The 27148-nt window shown below is 41.8% G+C and overlaps 1 protein-coding gene across 1 annotated transcript in view; it reads left to right on the top strand.

The window, feature by feature from the left end:
* The window catches only part of tmc2b (transmembrane channel-like 2b), a 55482-nt gene that overhangs the window by 26395 nt on the left and 1939 nt on the right, over nucleotides 1-27148 (top strand). Inside the window, exons 10-17 of the mRNA XM_055633084.1 lie at nucleotides 384-563; nucleotides 5465-5611; nucleotides 5869-5997; nucleotides 6341-6408; nucleotides 11342-11581; nucleotides 16918-17043; nucleotides 21571-21649; nucleotides 23089-23200. Of these exons, the coding sequence (XP_055489059.1) occupies nucleotides 384-563; nucleotides 5465-5611; nucleotides 5869-5997; nucleotides 6341-6408; nucleotides 11342-11581; nucleotides 16918-17043; nucleotides 21571-21649; nucleotides 23089-23200 (1081 nt within the window). The remainder of the gene's footprint in view (nucleotides 1-383; nucleotides 564-5464; nucleotides 5612-5868; nucleotides 5998-6340; nucleotides 6409-11341; nucleotides 11582-16917; nucleotides 17044-21570; nucleotides 21650-23088; nucleotides 23201-27148) is intronic.

The following is a 27148-nucleotide window of genomic DNA, read 5'->3' as shown; positions in this document are numbered from 1 at the left end:
CCAATCCACAGGAACTGATCCTGAATCTATTGAACATTGGAAAATGATCAACAATGCGTCCACTATTTCTAGAGCCATCTCCCTGAGGACCCTTGGATGCAGACCATCAGGTCCAGGGGATTTATTATCCTTCAGTCCCATTAGCCTATCCAATACTATTTCTCGCCTAATGAAAATTTATTTCAGTTCCTCTACCCCTTAGATCCTCTGTCCTCCAGTACATCTGGGAGATTGTTTGTGTCTTCCGTAGTGAAGACAGATCCGGGATATAAATTTATAAATGTTAAACGTTTAGTGATAAGTCTGTAACCAACTTAAATTGGATAATTTTGCAGGTCCAAATTACTATGAATAACTATCTATTAAATATGTTATTTTTATAGATTGATATCGTTATGGCATTGTTGGGAATGTTTGTTCCTCCACTATTTGAATCAATTGCTGGTCTGGAAAATTATCATCCCCGTATTGCATTGAAATGGCAGCTGTGGCGAATGTTTGCCCTGTTTCTCGGTAATCTGTACACATTTCTGCTTGCTCTTATTGATCAAGTCCAATCACAGGTAAGAAACTCTCGTAGAATCTATTTCTGCTCACTCAGGTGCACACTTGTTTCTGGGTGACTTTCAACTGGGTCGCCATTTTTATAAATTATATAATGCCATTAAAATAACTGCTAGGAGGCAGAATCTTACATATTAACACGCAAAGGGAATATTGCCAGTTGGTAATCACAATAATATTTGTTAGTAGCAGCTCTGTCATCACAGAAAATGGGGCTACATCTTGCCGTCCAATGATAGTGACAAGATGCCTTCAATTTTCTGAAAGACAAGATGCCTTGATTGATTGATTGATTGATTGATTGAGAGATACAGGCTGGAAGCAGGTTCTTCGGCCCATTGAGTTCATGCATCAACATCAATCACAAGTTCTATGTTATCTCACTTTCTCATCCACATCCTACACACTAGGAGCAATTTATGGTGGCCAATTAAACTACAAACCTGCATGTCTTTGAGATGTGGGAGGAACGCAGATCACCCGAAGGAAACTCATGTCGTCACAAGCTCTACACAGGCAGCGCCCGAGGTCAGGATTGAACTTTGGCCTCTGGTGCTGTGAGGCAACAGCTGTACTGGCTGTGCCATTATGCTGCCCTTGAAAGGTGGTTGCTGGTGGTGCCTAGTCAGGTACATCCAGGTTGGCTTTGCTCATTGATAATTGCCTTAGTAGGAGACCTTTCATATACTGTAATATAAAAGAATAATATGCTGCAATCGGGGTGTTTTTTAAAAACATTTGCAAATCAAGCTCTATTCAGAAACAATGTTAAGATTACAAACAGCCTTGCTTTTGTAGCATTCATTTTTCATCTCATTAAAATAGCACTTATCTTCTATTCTAAATTTAAAGTTTTCTCCTAAACAAAGCAAAGGTTTAAGTGAAAATCTGTTTCAACCATAATCACATCACTAGCCGTTTAACCTGGCTGCTTCGTAGAAGCTGGTGTCATTAACCTTGAATGTAATTCATGACCACAGATAAATTAAATGGTTTTAAAGACTGCATAAAAACATTAATGGCTCAATGTCAATCTATATGTGATATAATTATGTGGAACCATTTAAAAAATATACAGCTTTTCTCTCTTCATCGCACAAATATATTTTAAACATATATTTTCATCAGGAAAGTTCAACATATAAACATATATTTTCATCAGGAAAGTTCAACATATAAACATAGAAACATAGAAAATAAGTGCAGGAGTAGGCCATTCAGCCCTTCGAGCCTGTACCGCCATTCAATATGATCATGGCTGATCATCCAAATCGATATCCTGTACCTGCCTTCTCTCCATACCCCCTGATACCTTTAGTAGTATAAATATAGGCAATGAACTCCTGTGGCAGTGAATTCCAGAGATTCACCACTCTCTGTGTGAAAAATGTTTTCTCATCTCGGTCCTAAAAGATTTCCCCCTTATCCTTAAACTGTGACCCCTTGTTATGGACTTCCCCAACATCGGGAACAATCTTCCTGCATCTAGTCTGTCCAACCCCATAAGAATTTTGTAAGTTTCTATAAGATCCCCCCTCAATCTTCTAAATTCTAGCGAGTACAAGCCGAGTCTATCCAGTCTTTCTTCATATGAAAGTCCTTACATCCCAGGAATCAGTCTGCTGAATCTTCTCTGTACTTCTATGGCAAGAATGTCTTTCCTCAGATTAGGAGACCAAAACTGTACGCAATACTCCAGCTGTGGTCTCACCAAGACCCTGTACAACTGCAGTAGAAACATATATTTTGCATGGAAAATTCAAAGTGAAGAAGTGCTTTTAGGTGGATTATTAATATTGATGAATTTCTGCATTTCCCTGATTTCTGTGTGGCAGCTGTACTTTTACAATAGTCAAGGCTGGAATATGATATGGCAATGTCAACCTTTCATATTCCAGAAGTCAGCACTTGAATTGCAACATGTTGTTCTTTACGTAACATTAGCTTTTCTATGATATTTCACGTCTGTGCTGAGGAAATCTGGAGCCTAGTTTGGTTTTGTTTCTTATTATTGTCATGTTTACTGAGGTACAATGAAAGGCTTTTATGTGTGTGCCATCTAGTCAAAGAAAAATCTATACAATCAAGCCATCCACAGTGCACAGATAAAGGATAGAAGTACAGCGTTTAGTGCAATATATAACATTGAAGTCCAATAAAGTACAATTAAATATGGTTCAAAGGACTCCAATGAGGTACATAAAATGTCAGGTCCACACTGTCGCTGATGAGAGGACTGTTCAGTTGGACAACGGTCCCTGAATCTTGAGTACGCATTTTCACACTTATGTACTCTTGCTTGAAGGTAGAGGGGAGAAGAGGGAGTGACTGGGGTGAGACTGGTTCTTGATTATGTTGATGGCCTTGCCGAGGCAACGTGAAGTATGGATGGAGTCAATGGAGGGAAGGTTGTTCTGTGTGATGGACTGGACTACGATCACAACTCTCTGCAATCTCTTGCGGTATTGGATGGAGCTGTTCCCAAACCAGGCCATGGTTACACTTTATCAAAAATTCAACAAGGGGGTCCTGTTAGTACTGAACATGAATTATTTGGATCTGACCAGAATAAAGAGAAAAAATATGGGAATTAATCAACCACAGGAGCTTTGTATGCAAATCAATCTTATTCACAAAACAATGGATGCAAATGAACACAGGGAAGAAAAACACTTTAGTTGTAATATTTGTAATATTTGAAAGCCACCTTGTGATGAAAATTTGGAAAGCTAAGGCCAGAAGATACCAGGAGCCACTTTTTGACCTCCCAAATTGCTGTATCATATCCTCCAAGAGTTACTGTTGGCTGTTAAGTGCAACCTCCTAAATATAAAGAGAAGGACACAAGGAACTGCAGATGCTGTGGAGGGAATGGATAGGCGATGCCTCAAGCCAGGATCCTTCTTCAGACTCTGAAACATCGACTATCCATTCCCTCCACAGATGCTGCCTGACCTGCTGAATTCTTCCTGTAGCAATGTTACAACATTTTGAGATTTTAATAATCAAGTCTGCAATTTATCCCATCAGATAAAGCATAAAAAGAAGTTTGATTTGACATCTAATTCACTTTCATATCTTCAGTATTAAAACAGTTATGGCCATTTTCATACTCTGAAATTAGCATCTTGTTCCCTATTGCTTTTCCATTGATTTAACTCAAGAGCTGTGATCGAGGACAGTCAAAAGCCCATAATTTTCTTAAAAATTAAGAGAACTGAATGAAATTTTCAGTTATTATAGATTGAAGCATTCTGGAACAAATATGAAACAATCTTACTTGGATTACCTGAAATTAAAGCATATAATTAGTTGGTTACCTAATTGTAGCTAATTACAAAATTCAATTACTAGATCTAAACATCTTCCATTTCTTAAGAAAAGGTTAACATTTTTAAATAGCCTAAGTGTCCAAATAACATTCACACAACAATTCACAATATAACATGATTTTTAAATGTCATTGTCATGAATTTATAGGCCAAATGGAAGGAATTTATTGTTTAAGTCCTGTAAATTAATGGCTATTCAAATCATCTTGCGAATGAGTTTTTGTGGAACACGATCGATTGGAACGTTGCGGTTGCGGTGAATTTAAACCCCATATCGGCAGGAAAAACACTGCTGGTTCATATATTTACATAATCATATTTTTGCCGATGAAATTTTGATTAAAGTAATCCTACGTAGCCAGTTTATATGTAAAATAAATGATTAACCTCATGTTTTGTCCCGTACGTGAGATCCGTCCCGTTATCGGCGTTGACGGCGTTAGAAGTAGCTTTTTATTTTACTCCAGCGCTTAAATTGTCCTGCGTTTTTTTTTTTTTTAAATTCCGAGAACGGCAGTCAGAACGAATTTTCAACATCAGGTAGTAGCCCGAGAAAATATATCTCGGACAGGCAGGAGAAAACGGCATTTTAATCCTGCCACCCCCCCCCCCCCCGCCCCCCCACTCAAATGCGCCATATTCGCGCACACGGCCAGTGGCAGAACTGCAGTGCCGTTGAAGGTAAGTTTTATAACATACCTACTTCCTGCACTTTGTTTTTTACTCCTAAATATAAATTGTTTTAAATTTACTGTTATTTGTGTAAGTATATCATACTGTGTATACATGTTTATTGGTACATTAAATAGAATACGAATGCAGGCCTTTGCAAGCTTGGGTTTCGGGATTTTTATTGGCTTTGGAGAGAGGAGGTATTTCCTGAGAGATAGGAAATAAATCAGTGTGGAGCAAGGAATAGTAATTTTAATAAATTATCTCAATTTTCCCTTGAGAGTGTTAAACATACACGAGGGAGCACAACTTCAGTCTTCCACTGGAGGATTGCCTGCATTTGTGGGTATTAGCTACAGGGAGAGATAGGACAGACTTTGATTGTTTTCTCAAGACCACCAGAGGTTGAGGGGAGGCTTGAGAGAAGTATGAGATTATGGGAGACATAGATAGGGTGGACGATTAGAACCTTTTCCCATGGTTGAAATATTAAAGACTAGAGGGTGTAGCTTTAATTTGAGAGGGGCAAAGTTTAAATGAGATGTGTGAGTCAAGTTTTTTACACACAGGATGGTCGGTGCCTGGAATGTGCTGCCAGGGTTGGTGGTGGAGGCAGATACCACAGTGACATTTAGGAGGCTTTTCACTAGGCCTGTAGATATGCAAGGAATGTAAGGATATGGATTATGTGCAGGCAGATGACATTAGTTTATTTGGCATAATTCTCAGCATGGTTATTGTGGGCCAAAGGGCCTGTTCCTGTACTATACTGTTTTATGTCCTATGATTCTGAAAATAATGAGGACTCTGACACATCCCTATCTAAACTATACCTTTAAAATAGTTTTGGTGTACAATTGTATTTTTAAACAAGACATTTTCTTTCACTTGTTCAGTTGGCAGAGGAAGAAAGTATAAAAAACAAAACTTTAGCCATGATGAACGCCTTCAATTTCACATCTAATAGTTCAACCCCTGGAATTCCACAAATAGATCCTGCGGATTTCCCCCGAGGGCCTTGCTGGGAGACTGGCGTTGGAATGGTACGTCAACTGAATCTATACTGCAGATGTGGACTTCAGAATGTTTTGTTTCTTATTTGTGTTTTACATGTTAGTAGCACATTATACAATGCGGTGTCACATAATCTGTATTAAATTCCAAAATGAATTAATATATTTTGTTCAAATTTATATAAATGACAGCAGTATAAACGGGGAAATTATGTTTTAATAAATTTAACCATGTATTGAAAGATTGCACTATTTACTGAATATCTTTTGTTATTTACAATTTATAGGAATTTACGAAGCTCACTGTGTCTGACATTCTTGTTAATTACGGCAGTATATTTGTTGGAGATTTCCTACGAGCCTTATTTGTCAGATTTGTTAACTACTGCTGGTGCTGGGATCTGGAGTATGGATTTGTTAAGTATTATTTATCAAAATAAATATGTTGAGTAAATTAACAATGACTAACATTCTATGTAATATTATATTTGATACTTGATTAAAGATCGAGTCAAATTTGTGTTCATCTAATCACAATTAAACATGTAAAGATGAACTTGCTCAGTGCTCCACAGTATATTATCTGCACTTTGATTAGTACCAAAGTTTAAAATTAATTCATTAATGAACAATGGCTAGTATACTGGATATTTAATGAACCCATTGGACAAATGGCTCCTTTGTTAATAGTTTGTTGTAAAACAAAGTTACAATTAGTTTTTTCTATTAACCTTGCAACTTTTGCTCTTAAATTTTCAGCCTTCATATACTGAATTTGATATCAGTGGAAATGTTCTGGGACTTATCTTCAATCAAGGAATGATATGGTAAGGAAGCCTTTCTTTATAGCCATATGATTAATAAACTCCATTTGGCTAATCTTTTCCCAATGGGCTAACCGAGCATGTCTGCCTGTGACCTGTAAATAAGTGGGAGCAGTAGACGCGAGTCCGGATTAAAACGTGGCTATCGAGCCGGAGAGCAGTAGGATGTGCCACGTAGAGATGGTCAGAACCAAGCTTGCAAATAATCAAGGAAAACTCAATGGCTTTTTAATGAAAATATAAAGATTAAGAGGAATTAAAGAAAAGGGGTCTGTGAGAAAAATATTGTTGTCAGAATGTGTTTGTTTCATAAAAAAATACGGTCTAAAATAATGGCGCAAACATTATAAGAGATATGTAAATTTGGCATAGAAGATATAATGAGAGAGGATTTAAGGGATTTGGAATATTTGCTAATTCCCTTGATAAATCAGTGGATAAAATGCTTCCCAAGCTGCTAGGAGAAGCTCTGTGGAATTATTAGATGATTATTTTCCCATCTAGTCCAGTTGGAAATGTGATGTCAGAAGATGCTGGTGGATAGTCAACATTGCACCATTGTTTTAAAAGGGTGAAAGGGATAGATTGAACAACTCAGGTGGGTTAGATTATTAGAAACATTTCTGAGCGACAATATGGATCATTATTTGGATCATTTAATATTATTTATTTGGCCAGTGTCATTAAGTAACACAATAGAGAGGGGCTGGGGGTTTTGATGGAAATAGGCCATGGTGTATGTTGCATAGGTTACACAAAAAAAAGCTGGAGAAACTCAGCGGGTGCAGCAGCATCTATGGAGCGAAGGAAATAGGCAACGTTTCGGGCCGAAACCCTTCTTCAGACTGATCGGGGTGGGGGTGGGCGGGGACAAGAAAGGAAAAAGGAGGAGGAGCCCGAAGGCTGGGGGATGGGAGGAGACAGCAGGGGGACTGAGGAAGGGGAGGAGACAGCAAGGACTAACAACATTGGGAGAATTCGATGTTCATGCCCCCAGGATGCAGACTCCCCAAACGGAATATGAGGTGCTGTTCCTCCAATTTCCGGTGGTGCTCGCTGTGGCCATGGAGGAGACCCAGGACAGAGAGGTCGGAGACGGAGTGGGAGGGGGAGTTGATGTGCTGAGCCACCGGGAGGTCAGCTTGGTTATTGCGGACCGAGCGGAGGTGTTCGGCGAAACGATCGCCCAACCTCCGCTTGGTCTCACCGATATAGATCTGCTGACATCTAGAGCAGCGGACGCAATAGATGAGGTTGGAAGAGATGCAGGTAAACCTCTGTCGCACCTGGAACGATTGCTTGGGTCCTTGAACGGAGTCGAGGGGGGAGGTAAAGGGACAAGTGTTGCATCTCTTGCGGTTGCAAGGGAAAGTGCCCGGGGAGGGGGTGGTACGAGAGGGAAGGGAAGAATTGACAAGGGAGTTATGGAGGGAGCGGTCTTTGCGGAAGGCAGACATGGGGGGAGATGGGAAGATGTGGCGAGTGGTGGGGTCACGTTGGAGGTGGCGAAACTGACGGAGGATTACTTTTTGTATGTGATGGCTGGTGGGGTGAAAGGTGAGGATTAGGGGGACTCGGCCCTTGTTGCGAGTGGGGGGATGGGGAGAGAGAGCAGTGTTGCGGGGTATGGAAGAGACCCTGGTGCGAGCCTCATTTATGGTGGAGGAGGGGAACCCCCGTTCCCTGAATAATGAGGACATTTCAGATGTCGTGGTGTGGAACGCCTCATCCGTGGAGCAGATGCGGCGTAGACGGAGGAATTGGGAGTAGGGGATGGCGTCCTTACAGGAAGCAGGGTGGGAAGAAGTGTAGTCCAGATAGCCATGGGAGTCAGTGGGTTTATAGTGTATGTCGGTCAGAAGTCTATCACCTGCAATGGAGATAGTGAGGTCAAGGAATGGTAGGGAAGTGTCGGAAATGGTCCAGGTGTATTTGAGTGCCGGATGGAAGTTAGTGGTATGTTGCATAGAAAGCAAAATGTATGTTGCATAGATTGTTTTAAGGCTATTTGGAAATGTGAAAGTTGTGGAAATGTAAGAGTAAGATGGACTTGTGCTGTTTATATTTATTGATGGCAAAAATATATCCATATCTAATAAGATCAATGCAAATGTACTAATTCAAAGATTATACCTAATTTTGACAGAATATATTTCAGTTAATGCCAAAATAATTTACCTACAGTAATTTTAAGTGTTTCGTTATTTGGATAAGCACTAGCTTAGCTGAAATTGCTTTCACTCAGAAGAACCTTAGGTCTTTCACAGAAAATATGAGAACTGCCCAATATTTAATCAAACCTGCTGTGTTTGTATGTTGATTATCTACTATCCTTATCTTACCTTGACCAAGTCCCCTGCGATAAGTTTGGTAAATAAGTCATCGCTGTTCAGATTGATGTTGCTCTGAGCAGTGCAGTACTTTTCCCACCAGCATACTTCATGAGGAAGTGAAACTAAACCCCAGTCTTAATCGATCATTAACACCACTCAAACATTGTTTCTGTCAATTGCAAATATTTCATAAAAGCAGCAATTGATTCCAAATATTCCGGATAAAGATATTCCGGAAAGAAAGAGAAGTGGAGAAAAGAAAGTGAGTGGTAGTGTGGGAGTATGGAGGGGAATGTGGCGAGAATATAACGTGATTCAAATATGATAAGTGTAAATTGGCATGGCATGGTCAAACCTGGAGCTTTGAGGAAAATAATGTCTTCAAGGTTGATATAAACAGCATAATGCGTGGCCGACAAAACTTAATAACATAAAGTGAGAAATCTTGTACTTTTATCAGGAGAATGGTAAGAGGCAGTTTAAACTAGGGGGCACAATTCTAAAATGGTGTAGGAAAATGGAGATTTGAGGGTATTTGTTCATATTGCTTTGTAAGTGGCAGGGGAGTTGAAAACATGGTTTTAAAAAAACGTATCAAATCCTGGGCTTTCAACATTGGATAAGAGTATGGAAGTTGAGATCAACCTGATTGAAATATTGAAGACAGACACAATATGCTGGAATAACTCAGCGGGTAAGGTAGCATCTCTGGAGAAAAAGGATGGGTGACCTCGCAATCTGAGAAAGGGTTTCGACCCAAATAGCAGCGGATGCAATAGATGGGGTTGGAGGAGGTGCAGGTGAACCTCTGCCGCACCTGGAAAGACTGCTTGGGTCCTTGAATGGAGTCAAGGAGGGAGGTAATGCGACGAGTGCTGCATTTCTTGAGGTTGCAAGGGAATGTGCCTGGAGAGAGGGTGGTTCGGGAGGGAAGGGACGAATTGACCAGGGAGTTACGGAGGGAGAGGTCTCTGCGGAAAGCAGACAGGGGAGCAGATGGGAAGATGTGGCAAGTGGTGGGATCTCATCTATAGCATCCGCTGTTCTAGATGTCAGCTGCTCTACATCATAGAAACATAGAAACATAGAAATTAGGTACAGGAGTAGGCCATTCGGCCCTTCGAGCCTGCACCGCCATTCAATATGATCATGGCTGATCATCCAACTCAGTATCCCGTACCTGCCTTCTCTCCATATCCCCTGATCCCCTTAGCCACAAGGGCCACATCTAACTCCCTCTTAAATATAGCCAATGAACTGGCCTCAACTACCCTCTGTGGCAGAGAATTCCAGAGATTCACCACTCTTCGGTGAGACCAAGCGTAGGCTTGGCGATCGCTTCGCCGAACACCTCCGTTTGGTTCGCAATAACCAACCTGATCTCCCGGTGGCTTACTGATGTGTATGCCAAAAAAAGAAAATCTCACTGTACCTCGGTACACTTGATAATAAAGGAACCATTGAACCATTGAACGATACAGTGATGTTGCATTGATTTAATTAAGTAAAACATGTAAATTATGTGCAACTTTCCAACCTCTTTCCATTGAAATGAATGGAATGACTGGAAATGTGTCAGTCCTAGCCAGGCACATGATTCAGTTGCCAACTTTCCCCATGGTAACAGCTGGAATATTTTCAAGGGTCAATCTCCAGCAATCAGGTCCAGTATTCAACAGTGATTTATTTGTCACATATGCAACTGCATAGCAAAATTCTTTTTGCATATATTACATATGTGGGCATAGCCATTTTTGGTGCCATTATACAACGTCCAAAGTCCGGTCGGCCTGCGAGCTCAATGTACTCGAGCAGTTCCCTCTTCTCTCTTTGCCCGGCCATCTTTGTATCCTGGGGACATCTCCTGCAGCCTACCTTTAAGATGCTGGAGGCATAACCCTAGTTTACCATCCTAGCTCCTCTCATCCCAACATCTCCAGCTTTTTCCTGCTTATGCCGTCCAATGAACCATCGCGTGGGTTACTGGTCCTGCCGACGTACGTGCCTTCGGGCGGGGTAGCGGTTCCGCCGACCGATGAGTCTCGGTGTGTTCCGGAGCACTGGAGCACTGTCAGAGTGTGACAGCAATCAGCTGTGCAAAAGTCTGTGACTTTTGTGTTTTGCACTCATGTGCACCAGCCTTAAACCTCCTTGCATTTACAATACTAAATGATTGTGATCTCTGTGGAATGGCAGTGTGTTTAGTGAACATTTCAGTCCTTTGTGGTGTTAATATTGAAGAAGTTCCTGCAGAACTGGAATTCTACCAGCAGATGGAGGTGGTGGTAGAACCAGCAGCACCTATGGAAACCTGAAGAGAAATGTAGTAACTTCCACGTCCTCGGAATGGTATCATATTACTTTACAGTCAATTAAGTACCTCAATGTTCTCCTTGTAAATGCAAGGAAACAAACAAACATCATTAGAAACATCATTACAAATTACCACAAAGCAACCATGTGATAATGATCAAATAAATTCAATTATTAAACTCCCAGAGGCAGTGGAAGACATAAAATAGGACCAAGCGAGTTCCAGTTCTGCTGGCTCTAGCATCCATGAGGTTTATATTGATTTGAAAAGTATTTTTCTTTCTTTTCAGGATGGGCACCTTTTATTCGCCCGGATTGATTGGCATCAATATTCTACGGCTGTTGACATCCATGTACTTCCAGTGCTGGGCTGTTATGTGTTGTAATGTCCCGCAGTCACGAGTTTTCAAGGCATCGGGATCCAATAATTTCTACATGTCTTTATTATTGTTGATTTTGTTCCTCAGTTTATTGCCAGTAGTCTACACTATAATGACATTTACACCCTCGTTTGATTGTGGACCATTCAGGTAATCAGTTTTAATCAATCTAGTCCCGTTTTAAGACAATGTCCTCTCTCCTACACAACGAAACAATGATGGATTAGTTTTCTGCATATCATATGCCTCTATTATTTTTTTTTGATACCTGAATTAGTGTGCATTTACCCAAGAATTTTTAACTTAACTAGATCAAGTGCAGACCCGTTGGGGGTCTGTTCCCCCAATGTGCGGTTGTGGAGGGGGGGAGGAGAGGGGGGGGGGGAGAGGGGGGGGGGTGGAGAGGGGGGGAGGAGGAGAGGGGGGGGGGGAAGGAGGAGGAGAGGGGGGTAGGAGGATGGGGGGGGAAGAAAGGGGGGAGAGGGGGGGGGAGGAGGGGGAGAGGAGGAGGAGGAGCAGAGAAGGAGGGGGTGAGGGGGGGAGAGAGGGAGGGGGAGAGAGAGGAGAAGGGCGTTAAGGAGGAGGGAGGGGGTGAGAGGAGGACGGAGGGGGTAGAGGAGGGGGAGGCGGAGAGAGAGAGGGAGGAGGTGAGAGAGGAGGAGGGAGGGGAGAGAGGGGGGGGGAGAGGGAGGGGGAGAGGGAGAGGGAGAGAGGGAGGGAGGGGGGGAGGGGGGAGGGGGGGGGGGGGGGGGAGATGGGGGAGGGGAGGGGAGGAGAGGGAGAGGGAGAGGGGGGAGGAGAGGGGGGAGGGGGGGGAGGGGGGGAGAGGGGGAGAGGAGAGGGGGGAGAGGAGAGGGGGGAGAGGAGAGGAGGAGGAGAGAGGGGGGAGAGGAGAGGGAGGGAGGGGAGGGGAGAGGTGGGTGAGGAGAGGGAGAGGGGAGGGGGAGGGGAGGGGGAGGGAGGAGAGGGGGGGAGGGGGGGGAGAGGGAGGGGGGGGGAGGAGAGGGGAGGGGGGGGGAGGGGGGGGGAGGGGAGGAGAGGAGGGGGGGGGGAGGAGAGGGGGGGAGAGAGAGAGGGGGGGGGAGGGGAGGGGGGGCGGGGGGAGGGAGGGGGAGGGAGGGGGGGAGGGAGAGGAGAGGGGGAGAGAGGGGGGGGGGAGGAGAGGAGAGGGAGGAGGGGGGAGGGGGGGGAGAGGGAGGGGGGGGGGTAGAGGAGATGGAGGGGGGGGGAGGAGAGGAGAGGGAGGGGGGGGGGGGAGGGGGGGGGGGGGGGGGGGGGGGGGGAGAGGGGGAGGGGGGGGGGGGGAGAGAGGGGGGGGGGGGGGGGGGGGGGGAGAGAGTGCCTTTTTACTTCAACCCAAACCCAAACAACTATTTGCAGGCAGTGCTTTTTTACCTCTAACCATATTTTCATTTTCAAACCAAATTAAGGGTACTCACAGTGCTGTAGACATTTGTCAGTGTCATTCAAAGCTCTGATTGAGGCACACCGCTTGCAGAGACTGATTGAGGCACACCACTTCCTGGTTTTATAGTCCCTTCCCCTGCCTCCAGCGGGGTCAGCAGAGAGAATGGGGAATTTAGTAAAAACATTAATATCTCCGTCATATTTCATCGACGGGAAAAATCCTCGGCCCACATACGGCGGAGGGGGCCTCTGAGCGAGGTGGCCAAAAATGACGGCCGTAGGTGGCGGCGTTCTCTCGGAAATCGCAGAACAGATCGCCAAAACCGGTCAAGAACAGAATTTTAGTAATATATAGATAAGGAGAAGCAATTGCAGCATCACATCAACATAGTGTTAATAGGACCAATTTGGATCATGTTATCAAGTAAGTTCTGACCATTATAGCACAGAAGTTAATTTTCTATTAACCCTTTCAAACAGTATTTCATTCCATGTTCAGCTCTTCCCCATAGCATTTTACATTACCTATTTTCAAAAAGATATCCAATTTTTCTATAAATTGTTGTAGTCTCCATTTAAATATAATAGCCCACTGTGTGATCTTTTCCCCCTCCTACATCGTGAAACAACCAATAATGAAAAGGCTTAGACAGTAGCAAGACATATTTATTTAATTAAAATTTAAGAAGGAACTGCAGATGCTGGAACAATCTGAAGAAGGGTCTCATACCTTCGCTGCATAGATGCTGCCTCACCCGCTGGGTTTCTCCAGCATTTTTATCTACCTCCTATTTATTTAATATGATCATTTAATAGGCAAATCTTCCAGGCATTAGATATACAGTTTAAAGGGCAAACATCTTGATTTGTTTGTCAACAACCTCTATGGTGCTGTTTGCAACAAATTGAACAATTTCTTTACGATAAGGGTGTTGAGTTTTATGTTACAAACATACACAAAGTGTGCCCCATGCAAGACTTTGAATATTGATTCTCCCATGAAATTGCACAACTGAGTTTCCCATGATATTGCACAAGGTGAGTTGGACAATATACTAAATATTTCATTGATCTATCTCACAGAAATATAAAATCGTACCATTGTAAGTACTGTCACTTTCCCACGACCCTCTGCCTGACCCAATTAACTTCCTCCTCCAATAACACTGAATGAACTGTACTTTCACACCCACAGACATTGGGTATACTTGCACAGTTAATATTTATCTCGAAAGTTCAAAACTCTGATTCATATTTGACTTGCCAAGATCAAAGTCACAATAGCTCAAGAGCAATATATTAAAGGAAAAATCTAGCTTTTGCCTACACTTTCCTTTCAACCATGATTGTTAGAACCACCTGTTCCTATATTCATATTGTGAACTTGTCAGACTGCAATTAGATTCTATGCGTGCTTCAGTGGGAGTCGGATATAATTACAGCATGGCCAAACAAAAAGTAAACAAAACAGCTGTTCTAACAAGGGGGTGATCTACTCTGCCACATGACCACCCATGCAGCAAAGACAAAAATCATATTCCAGGCTATTACTAAAATATAAAATATTGGAGTCAGGAAGGCTTTTACCTGTGGGTTTCCATAATGGCTCAGCACTCAATACCTTGGCTAATTTGACAATGATTTAGACTGATATAGAAGGAACGGGAGAAAATAAGTTTGCAGATGAAATAAAATGACTTAATGGTTGGAAATGAGGAAGAAAGCTTTAATCTTTAAGAAGATATAGATGGTCTGGCCAGCTAGGTTGAAAACTGGGGAAATTAAATTTACCCCAAAAATCAGTGTGGAGGTACATCACAGCAAGAGAATATGCAATAAATGTCAAACATATTGAGCGTTGTGGACCAGCAAAGTGACTTTTGGGGGGATGTCCAGAAATCTTTATACATATTGGAAAAGTGAATAAGATTGTTAAAGAAACATACAAGACATTTCCCTACATTAGATGAAGCTTTAGGAACAGGAAGATTTTCCTAGATCTACAAGGCAACACCAGTTAGGCTGCAGTTTGGGTACTCCATATAATGCCACATCGTCACATAATAGATGGATACGTGGACGTGTACTTGAAAGCTGTGACCTGGTACTGTAATATGGGTTTAGGTTGGATAGTTCTTACTTATCTGCCATGGACATGACGCACTGAATGATCCCCTTTGTTTTATGCTTTCAATAATGTTTAGAGATCATGCTGACATGAGTTAATGCTTACCATCTCCTGTGTCAACTGTTTACGACCCTGAGCAATGAAAGAACAATTAACAATCAAAATTGTTGATTTAAAAATGGAACTTGTAGTCTCTGATGGTTGATAACATATGCGGTTTGCCTGAGATAAGAGTGCATTTGATGCCTGATTACCTATGCTACTTATCAGTTTTTATTATTGTATTGGATGCATATTTTACTGGCAAGCCTAGCATTTATTGCCCATTCTTATTGCTTTTGTGAAGACGAGATCAGCTGCTTTCACTGACAGCTGTAGTCCTCCTGAAAGAAACTCCTACAGAATTCCACTTCTGGTGATGTTGTTTCTTTGACGGCCTTATGACACGTTGCCCAATGCGAAAAGATAGAACGGAAGTGCACAGGCCCGTCCGTCCATGACAGCTCCTTTCTAATTCCAAAAGCAGGAATGTGCTTGTAAAAACACGGAACTGCAGATGCTGGTTTACCAAGGAAAGAACAAAAAAAAACCTAGAGTAACCCAGCGAGTCAGGCTGCATCTCTGGTGAACTTGGATAGGTGATGTTTCGGGTTGGGAACCGTCCTCAGCTTTTAATCGTTGCAATACCCATTCCTCAGTCGTGACACTGCTTGGATCATGGTTGTTCACTTAGGGGTGGATTGTAAGAAAAAAATGCCCTTCAGTTTCTTAATAAGTCTTTCCCCTCTCATCTTTAACCTATGTCCTTTGGATCTTGAGTCCCCTTCCCTGTATAAAATACTTTATTAATTCAACCTATCTGTTCCCTCGTGATTTTATGCACCTCATTGAGATAAGCTGAGCCTCCTGCATTCCAGGGAATAAAGTCATAGCCTGTCCAATCTCTCCCTGTAGCTTAGGCCCTCAGGTCCTGACACCATTCTCTTCCCCTCTATTATCAAGCTTCTGAATGGTACTTCCATACACTCAGGTATTGTCCGATTAACATCTACCCCATCACAGAAATCAGACTTTGTCTATGGAACTGATGTACTACAATGCTGAGACCTAATTCTGCACTCTGTATCAAAGATCTGCTATAGGATCTTTGCTCTGTATCTTCCCATTTGCTTCACCTATTGTACTTGGATTTGACTTGATATTACTTATGTATAGTATTATCTGATCTGATTGGATAGCATGCAAAAAAAAAGCTTTTCACTGTACCTCAGTACACATGACAATTACAAAAAAAAACTAAACCTAAATCTTCTCTGCACTCCAGCTTAAGGCATTATGATACCCTCAGGATTCTCCTAAATTACCTGTCTAGGTAGTCACAGTCTTACATTCTTACCGTCACCCATAACTTCAACGGATATTTTTAAGGCCGAGATGGATAAATCCTTGATTAGTATGGGTGTCAGGTGTTATGGAAAGAAGGCAGGAGAATGTTGAGGGGGAGAGATAGATCAGCCATGATTGAATGGCAGAGTAGACTTGATGGGCCGAATGGCCTAATTCTTCTCCTATCACTTATGAACTTCTATACCTGTACTTTCTTGAAATAGTTACAAATAACTTCCCATTAATGGGTCCAACGCATGGAATGTAGCTGGGAATAGCTTTGAAAAGGAACATGTATGAACCCCTGTGCTGCAGCCCTGTGTGCCTGTTCCTCATTACCCAGGAGTGAGCTTTTCTACTGAATGCCATGCTGTTATGACAGCACCTGTAACATTATGCTTATTCCCACATAAATGTTTTGTTGCATGGAACAGATGGACAATCTAAAAATGAATGATAACTGCTTTTAAGCAACACAAATTATTTGTCATTAATGTGCAATGTTTACTTAGACCTGGTTATTTAGATCACGTTGCAATTTAACTCTTTGCCTTTTTTCTTACAGTGGGAAGGCTAAAATGTTTGAGGTTATTATGGAAACCATTGAGCATGACTTCCCGGCCTTTGTTGGGAAACTCTTTGGTTATGCTTCAAATCCAGGATTGATTCTGCCCGGGATCTTACTGATGGTGTAAGTTTAATTTTCTCTTCAACAAAACCAAAGCCTCTAATTGATGGAATGTTAATGGCTGTACGAAAAAGGCCTTTTAAATGAGACTTCTGTACATGTATTGCCATGCACAGAACTCCCAAAGTTACTAAACGATAGATGGCATTGCATTTGTATGATCTGCCACAAGACCCACAGTAGCATGGAGTCCATGGAGAGACTTTACCTTGCTGAGATTCCCTGCACATACACCTCTTGGAACAAGACAGGCCTGATGCAGGATCCAGCACCTCATTGATTTCCAGGAAACAAAACATCTATTCCTTCTTTGAAACTATCTTAGTTTTATTGAAGGTCCTAATTATTTATGCATTTTATCTTTCACTTAAAAAAATATAATAATTTTTAACTTTTAAGGTTTTTACTTAATTCTTAATAATATTAAATATTGCTTGACTTTAAACTTTAGAGATTTTACAGATACAGCATGGACACAGGCCCTTCGGCCTGCCAAGTCAGCGCTGACTAATGATCACCCCGTACATTAGCAATTTCCTACACACTAGGGACAATTTATAGAAGCCAATGAACCAACAAAAGTGTACGCCTTTGGAATGTGGGAGGACACCAGAGCACCCGGAGAAAACTAATATAGTTCCAGGAAGAACATGCAAACTTCTTACAGCACCTGTAGTTCAGATTGAACCCAAATCCCTGCCGATGTAAGGCAACAACTCTATCGCTGAGCTAGTGTACTGCCCAAATTGATATTAATGCAATTAAGGAAAAGCAGAACTAAAAATCCTTCACCTTTTACTTCAATGTTAGTGTGGGGCTTTGCCTGATGTCAATTTTCAGTGATGTTTCAGGGTAGGATTTCCTCCCTACACCATTTGAGGCCCTGCTGTCACTTAGGTCATGAGGCTGGAGTCAGGATGCCTCAGACCAGCAAGACAGGCCTTCACCCTCAAAACTACAGGCAATGATCATGAGGGAGAGAGGGAAGGGGTGAAATCTGAGATCTGCTAGATTTGGCCCAGTGAATTAATCCAAAGCAAAACACAAATTAGTGGAGCAACTCAGCGGGTCAGTCAACGCCTGATAAGCGAATATGCAGGCAATGTTTCGGATTGGGTCCCTTCCTCAGACTGAAAAAAAGTCCTGATCCGAAATGATGCCTGTTCATTCCCTCTGCAGATGCTGCCTGACCCGCTGAGTTCCTCCAGCACTTTGTGTTTTCCTCACGATTCCAGTATCTGCAGTTCCTTGTGCCTGAATTAATCCACAGAGTAGCAGAGCTATGATCTTCTGGGTTTGATCTTTAGCAGAAGAAAACAAGCTGCTCTTATTTCAGCTGTAATGCCCCAAATTGGGACCTTCCCTTAAGTACGAGAAAGTAAGTTTTAATTGCTGATCTCGAGTCCTACAGAAAATGTTTTGTGCTTATTCATGAGTACTGGCTGAAGGCAGAACTGGGCTGATCAAATACATTCACGTGAATGACTGCTCTGCCAACATTCAAGGGCAAAGCCGACACTTGAGTTATGTCCATTTGGGTGAGGCATTGGAAGGGATCCGCCACACATAAATTAAACACGAACAATGTGGCAATCCTTCAAATGAGGATTGCAGTGTAGATGACTAGAAAGAAAGCGCTTTATAAATAATATATCAGACTGTCCATAAATGAATGATTATTTGTACTTTTTTATGCTACCGCTATTACATTGCCTAATGGTACCTGTCCAAGAAGTAAAATTATGACAACTAATTACCTGCAGCAAGAAAAAGATGATATTAATTGGTACTTAAAAAAATATGCTCTCAAGACAAAGTGATTAGCACAAAGCCTTTGTCTAAACAAATTGGATTTCCCTCAATTAGCTGCTTTCAATATATTTGGATTTACATAGGTGAACCTGTGCCCATATGACATCTAATAATTGCAGGGGAGAATTATAAGAGAATGCATTACAGAAACATTAATAGTAATATAGTTACTTCATGGGTACTGTTGGGTACTGCAGTCTTGTTGCCAGTAAATATTCAACAGACAATTTTTTGCAACCTCAGAAAGTAGTAAACTACTTGAGTGAGGGCACTCCACAGCGAGCCCACTCCAAACCATATTTAATGTTCTATAGCATGCACTTTTTAGATTCCATAATTGGAGTGAACAGGGATATTTGGGAGAGGAAAATGGATCATCGTCAAACATTTTCTTTCATTCCTTTTGCCAGCGACCTGATTGTGAACACAGGGAATAAAATTAAATCTAATTTAGCCCAATGCAAATTGTAATGTACACATAAAAGGAGCATCATTTTTTTTAGCTTTACTAGGTAATAAGAAGAGTTAATTATGAAGAAACAAGAAATATGGAACAGGCAGGATCTATTGGCGAAATTTGGAACCATAATCTTTTCATGTTCATAAGAGATAGGAGCAGAATTAGGCCATTTGGTCAATTGAGTGTGCTCTGCCATTCGATCATGATTGATCTATTTTTTCACTTTCAATCCTCTTGCCTTCTCCTTTTGATACCCTTAAAGCCCTGTCCCACTTTGCCAAGTTAAGGGCCTGTCCCACGAGCATGCGGCTGCATGCGGCAAGCGCGACCAAACCGGAAGCGGGTGCCGCGCGGAGGTCGAGTGATCCCATACGAATTGACGTGAAGTTCGAGCGAAGTCCGCGGGAAGTTTGCGCTAGACATACGCCGTCATGACGCTGTGTACGGCATTGAGACGGTGCGTACGGTGTCGAGATGGTGCGTGCGCCCGTCGGGGCAGTGCGTACGGCCTCAAAGCGCCTGCGGGCCGGCAGGCCGTTGCCGCGCAGAAGTTTTGAACAGTGTCAGTTTTTCGGAGCCCCGTGTGATGTCGGGACCAGCTCCGCACAACTCCATACGGCTCTGGCGATCAAAGTGGGACCGGTCCCGCGAGGCCGTACGACTCAAGCAACCATGTTAGGTCGTGCTTGCCACATGCAGTCGTATGCTCGTGGGACAGGCCCTTAACTCACAAACTCCCGAGTTTTCCCCTTGATTCGAACTCGGGGGATGTCAGGGAATGTCGGTAGCGAGTCCATAGGAGGCCATATGAGTCCGTAGATATTTCGTAGCGGCTTGTTATGCCAGCCGTAGGTACTCGGGGCATCCGAGGATATGACATGGGCATCACATGCCTCAGCACTCGTGAGTAAGGCAAGGCAGCGCCTTTACCACCTCAGGCAATTGAGGAAATTCAGAGTGTCTCCGAGGATCCTCCAGTGCTTCTGCGCAGCGGCGGTGGAAAGCATCTTGTCCGGGTACATTATCATCTGGTTTGGGAATTGCTCTGCCAAGGACAAGAAGGCTCTGCAGAGAGTAGTGCATTCGGCCGAACGTACTATGGGAACTTCACGCCCCCCTGCAGGAACTATACATCAGGAGGTGCAACTCCAGAGCCAACAATATCATGAGAGACCCCTTCCACCCGTGCAACGGACTGTTCCAGCTGCTACGGTCAGGCAAACGCCTCCGTTGCCATGCGGTGAGAACGGAGAGGTTGAGAAGGAGTTTCTTCCCAGAGGCCATTCGGACTGTAAACGCCTATCTCACCAGGGACTAACTCTACTGAACGTTTTTCCTTCCATTATTTATTATGTAAAAGAATATGTGTGTTATGATTGTGTTTATAGTTTGTTTGGTTGTTTGTCTCTTGCACAAAAGTCCGCGAGCATTGCCACTTTCATTTCACTGCACAGTATGTGTGTGACAATGAACGATGTAAGACTCACAGATGTTGACCATGTCCACGAGTTAAAAAAATAGCCCCGAGTACCTACAAACGGCTATTACCATAATTCTCCGGGATAGTTCGTAACTCGGGAAAGTGGGACAGGGCCTTTACTAATTAAGAACCTATCAATCTCCACCATAAAAAATACCCAATAACCCGGCCTCCACAGCATCTGTGGCAATGAAGTCCACAGATTGACCATCCTCTGGCTAAAGAAAGTACTGATTTCCACATTGAAGATTTCCTCATCATGGTCAAGAGAAATCAATGAGTGGGTGAAACCATCTGGTATTTATGAACTATTTCTCTGCAAAAAAACAGAATCACAGATTGTTTCATGAGGTATGAGTGAATTTTTAATGATGTGCTTTTACTGGTTAGTATTTTCACTGGTTCTCATAAAACTAATTGTAAGTGTAAGAATTTTAAATTCTTCAGATAAGCATTTCAACGTATATATTTAAATTTGTTTTAAATACATTTGTTTGCATTTCAAATTCAAGCACAACTGAATATTCTAATCTTTATTTTGCTCTCAGTAAAATGTTTAGAAACATAATTTAAAATAATCCTTTTCCCAGCCTCAGTTGCTCTCTGTTATTGACTGATCAGTCAAAATGACAAAAATCAGTGTTGTCATCATAATTGTAATTTTGAACAAAGAGTAATGTGCTTATATGTATATTATAAGATTAAAGATGAACTAGTAATAGGTGTCCGATATTCATGAAGCACCATGACATCCTTACAACCTGTGTTTAAATTGCAGTTTAGGCATATACTACCTTAATGCTACCTCAAAAACATATAAGGAGGCAAATCTGGAGTTAAAAAAGAAGATGCAAATGGTAAGTTCACCTTAAAAACTAGTCACACTGAATGTACAGTTATTATGCAAACATGGAATGCATGGTTTTCTGCATTTATGCTTTATAGAAAGAACCCTTATTTAAAGTATTAAAATTCTTCAGGGTAGAAATTTGTCTTCTCCCAGTACACACCTGCTATGCAGTGTATCCATTAAATAGTATACTTCTAAAGTTTGGACATCAACTCTTCTGTATAGGCAGAGTATGTTAGTGTATTCTTCCATGAAAAAGGGGCATGAATGCAATCTACATGTCCTAGTGGGAATGATCCCAGTTTATCTCAGCCACTCCAACATCTCTGTACAGTATTCAGAATCAATGCTTTTTTTTACACCATGTTTCATTGTGATTGCCACATGACAGTCATTTTCTGGACCTGGGAGATCCATTTCAGATCAAGAAGTCTTCAACTTGCATGACATTAGATGCAGTGGGATGGATGCCAGGATTCTCTAATTTTAAGTCACCTACTTACTACCCTCCCCTTCTCCCTCCGCTCTTGCCCCTTTCCTCCACCCTAGTTGTTTTACCAGCTCCACAGTTCACCACATTGTTTTTCTCTTGAGATCACACCTCCCCCAGCCAACAATGGCCTTAACGGGCACCACCCTGCCTGAGGGAATTTGTGACTGGCCCTGATTGGTCCTGGTTGTTTTGCGCCCCCAACCCTTCACCTCCCACCACCCCCCTACATACAGTCTGAAGAAGGGTCAATAGACAATATGTGCAGGAATAGGCCATTCGGCCCTTCGAGCCAGCACCGCCATTCAATGTGATCATGGCTGATCATCCCCAATCAGTACCCCGTTCCTGCCTTCTCCCCATATCCCCTGACTCTGATATCTTTAAGAGCTCTATCTAGCTCTCTCTTGAAAGTATCCAGAGAACTGGCCTCCACTGCAGAGAATTCCACAGACTCACAACTCTATGTGAGAAAAAGTGTTTCCTCGTCTCCGTTCTAAAGAAGTGTTTCCTCGTCTCCGTTCTGAGAAAAAGTGTTTCCTTGTCTCTGTTCTGACCCAAAACGTTACGTATCCATTTTCTCAAGAGATGCTGCCTGATCTGCTGAGTTACTCCAGCACTTTGTGTCTATCTTTGGTATAAACCAACATCTGCAGTTCCTTGTTTCTAAATACTGCCAGAAAGAAAGTGCCTGGCCCAGTTTTGTGAGTGGTACGTCTTCTCTGCAGAATGATTTACTGTGGGTTGCAACAATTCTGGTTTGCACAGCACTAAAAATAAGTGCAAAGCAATCCAATTTCCATTTGTGCATGTTTGTTTAGTTAAGATACTTTGCTAGGTAAATATCTAAAAATTGTAAGCTGTTCCCTTGTGCTAACATTTAAGTGTTGCGTTACAATCTTTAAATATATTTAGGTGTATTAAAAATATGGCACAATTTATTTTTATTACAAAAGCAACGTGAAGAGCAAAAGAATAAAAGGAACAATAAAAACACTGTCAATCCAATGCTTCAAGATTTAGAAGATCTTTTACCAAAGAAATCAAATTCTAGCAAACCTGAAACAGGTAGGAACCGAAGATATTATTTTGATAAAATATATAGCTTAATAATCATTGATATTTTACTCTTTATTCAGGAATTATACCAAATGCATGCATTGTGTTATTTGGTTGAAATGTTACTTGTACAATAACTGTAATATATAAATGTGAGTTCAATTTTTTTTAAGTAGATTTTTAAATTAGATAGAATCATAGTCAGAGAGTCATACGGCATGGAGAAAAGCCCTTCGGCCCAACTTGCCTATGCTGAGTAAGATGTCGCTTCTACATTGGTCCTACCTGCCATGTTTGGCCCATATCCCTCTAAACCAAGGGTTCCCAATCTGGGGTGAATTTACCCTCAGGGGGTAGATTTTGCCTACCCAGGGGGTGAATTTGTTGGTTCTGGATTTGTACATATTTTTTCTTTGACTGACTATGTTTGGTTCTGGTATATCGGTATCTGTTCATCATTAGTTGTTCATAAATAAGTGAAATAACATTGTTATGTGCTATTAAAGTTGCCAGGGGTAAACGGTACAAAAAAGGTTGGGAACCTCTGTTCTAAACCTTTCCTATCAATGTACCTATCCAAATGACTTCTAAATGTTGTTATAGTCCTTTCCTCGACCACCTCTTCTGGCAGTTCCATATACCCACCACCGTCTGTGTGAAAAAAATTGTCCTTCAGGTTCCTATTAAATCTTTACCCTGAAATCTTTATCTCTGAAATGTTAATTTCTTGAAGTTTACTTTTTGTAGCTATGATGCTAAAATAAACTTGATATTGCAAATTTACTAAAGCTGTCACTATTAACTTTATTATTAACTAGATTAGAAACTTTTTAAAATAATATTATTTATACTTTACATTGCTTTCCATTTTCTTTTCATTTTTTGAACCTTCTAGTTTTTATATTCTAAATGTCCAATCATATTCTTGATATTTTATCCATAAATTAAAATACTTTTCTTTATTGGAAGAAATATTAATATCCGAATGTTGCAGAGTTTTTTTTAATTTCCCTCAAAGCTGTTAGCCTAATATTTTTTATTGACAGTGAAGAAATGACCCAGGTTTGATCCTGATCGATAGTGCAGTCTACATGAAGTTTGCATGTTCACTCTGAGACCACATGGTTTTCATCCATGTTCTCTTGTTTCCTCCCAGATCCCAAATGTATGCAGGTTGGTAGGTTAATTGTCCTCTATAAAATTGTCCCTTGTGTGTTGGTTATTGGTAGAATTTAGAAAGGTTGATGTGAATCTCGGGAGAATAATATGGGATTAATGTAAAGGAATCCTGATACTGAGTGTGGTTCCATTGCACTGAAGGGCTTGGTTCTGTCATGTTTTATTGAATGACTTGATCAGGTGTCATGGAGGGTGGATAGAATTGTATCTGGGTCTCAGTGGAGGATTGTTGTGAACTGGAGGTCATGGGCTTGGTTGGAGGTCGGATATGATTAGGAGATTGGGGGCAAAATATTATGTTATGTTGAGGGTTGATTGAAGAGTTAGGAGTCATGAATGGACTCGGGTTGAATGGGGATTCAGTGGGTAAGATAGGTGGGAATGGCATCAATGAGAGATGGAAGAAAAGGGATCTATAGCAGCGGGGTTTCCAGTAACTAATGCAAAGATATTTGTGAAGAGTTACTACCATGTTACTGATGAGCCACAGAACAACACCGTCTAATTTCCTGGGCAACACTCTAAAGGAGGGGGTTGTGTGGAATAATGTTATTCCATGCACATCCAATGCACAAATCACACCACAAAACAATTGCAGGTAGACAAAAAATGCTGGAAAACTCAGCGGGTGAGGCAGCATCTATGGAGCGAAGGAATAGGTGACATTTCGGGTCGTGACCCTTCTTCACACGCTTCTTCAGAATGCTGCCTCACCCGCTGAGTTTCTCCAGCATTTTTGTCTACCTTTGATTTCTCCAGCATCTGCAGTTCTTTCTTAAACAAAGCAAGTGCAATTCACCCCCGTCAGAAGAATCCAGTTGAATTTGCTGAAGGACACTGCTCAATGTGCTTATCACTACAAACCCATTATGATCTGGAGAAAAATGATTGTCATACAAATAATAGTGATAACAAGAACTAAATACATTAATTCATGCTGTTTTAAATACGAAGGTCATATCAACCATTTATGGTCTAGTTAATGGCATAATTATCAGGAATAATAGCATGAGCATAATTTTCAAAGATCAGCTGTTTCTGTTGAGCTAACAGTTGTTTTCATTGTGAAAGTGTCCACCATGACCCACTTGTAGGTTACGAGAGTCAGTCATGCAACAGTTGCTTGAGAACCAAAGGAAGTGCAAAAAATGTTAGCGTGATCAGTGAAGGGAAAACACATACAACTACAAATGGAACTACAATTGTGTTATATTTGATCTTTGGGTACAAATATTTAACCATTACCAGGAGTTCAAATTGGTTTGGATTATAATCAACCAGAGGACATAGGTTTAAGGTGAAGGGGAAAAAATTTAATAGGAATCTGTGGCGTAGCTTTTTCACACAAAGGGTGGTGGGTGTATGGAACAAGCTGCCAGAGGAGGTAGTTGAGGTTGTTTAAGAAACAGTTAGACAGGTCCATGGATAGGACAGGTTTGGAGGGATATGGACCAAGCGCTGGCAGGTGGGACAAATGCAGCTGGAGCATGTTGGCCAGTGTGGGGAAACATAGAAACATAGAAATTAGGTGCAGGAGTAGGCCATTCGGCCCTTCGAGCCTGGAAGTTGGGCTAAAGGGCCTATTTCCACACTGTATCACTCCACGACTCTATGTCTATCACCTCTCGCCTTATTTTACTGTACTTCCAGCTTTTCCAGGATTTCTGTTAGTTTAAAGTACAGGGTAGTTACAATTTTGACATCTCTTCGACAGTTCAGATATTAAAGTCTGCAAACAATGGTCATTTCTGAACTGCCCATGCAGACTGAACATAGGTGTTCCACATAGTGGGAAATAAATCTGCATTTATTTTCTCCTGTGCAGAGGAGGGTCTTCAACTTGAAACATTAATTCTGTTTTTTCTTTTCAAAAATACTGCCTGACCTCAGTGTTTACAGCACTTTCTATTTCTGATTTCCAGTCTCTGCAGTTTTGTGACACACCCTGTATCCATGCATCCCATCACTTCAGAGCTGCTATTGTCAGCCCATACACAATCCCAATGGAGTCTTGAATTACTCTCCATGTCTTAATTTCCCCCATGATGTTTCCATTCCTTATGAACCTCTTGTCAGGAAACTCTTGCCCACTAATACTTTCCTCACATAGGCCACATGTTCAAGTCCAAGATTGGACCCTTTTGCAGTAATGTCTCATGAATAAATATCGAACTAAACCTGCAAATTGGAATTGCACGATCAATTCAATGTGTTTGTTTCTTGTACTCCTTCTCTTTAATAATGGCAATTTATTTGGGCTATTCAATTGACAGAAGACAATAAGTGCAGGTAGGCCATTCAGCTCTTTGAGACAGCACCGCCATTCAATGTGATCATGGCTGATCATCCACAATCAGTACCCCATTCCTGCCTTCTCCCCATATCCCCTGACCCCGCTATCTTTAAGAGCCCTATCTAGCTCTCTCTTGAAAGTATCCAGAGAACCGGCCTCCACCGCCCTCTGAGGCAGAGAATTCCACAGACTCACAACTTTATTCATAACATCATAAGACATATGTCACAAAATTAACACTGAAGTGCATGGTAATGTGGATAGTGATGGTTGGCAAAAGTGCAGCAAGAACTTGATCAGTTGGGCTGAGGAATGGTTGATGGAATTTAATACAGAGACATGTGAGGTGTTGCATGTGAGGTGAAGACTAACATGGGCAGGACCTACACAGTGAACGGTAGGGCTTTGGGTAGTGTTGTAGAGCAGAGGGATCTAGCAGTTCTGGTACATATTTCGTTGAAAGTAGCACCACAGGTAGATAGGGT

Source organism: Leucoraja erinacea, chromosome 3 (genome assembly GCF_028641065.1).
Source record: "Leucoraja erinacea ecotype New England chromosome 3, Leri_hhj_1, whole genome shotgun sequence".
NCBI classification, from domain to species: domain Eukaryota; kingdom Metazoa; phylum Chordata; class Chondrichthyes; order Rajiformes; family Rajidae; genus Leucoraja; species Leucoraja erinaceus.
This window is presented reverse-complemented; position numbering and strand designations above follow the sequence as displayed.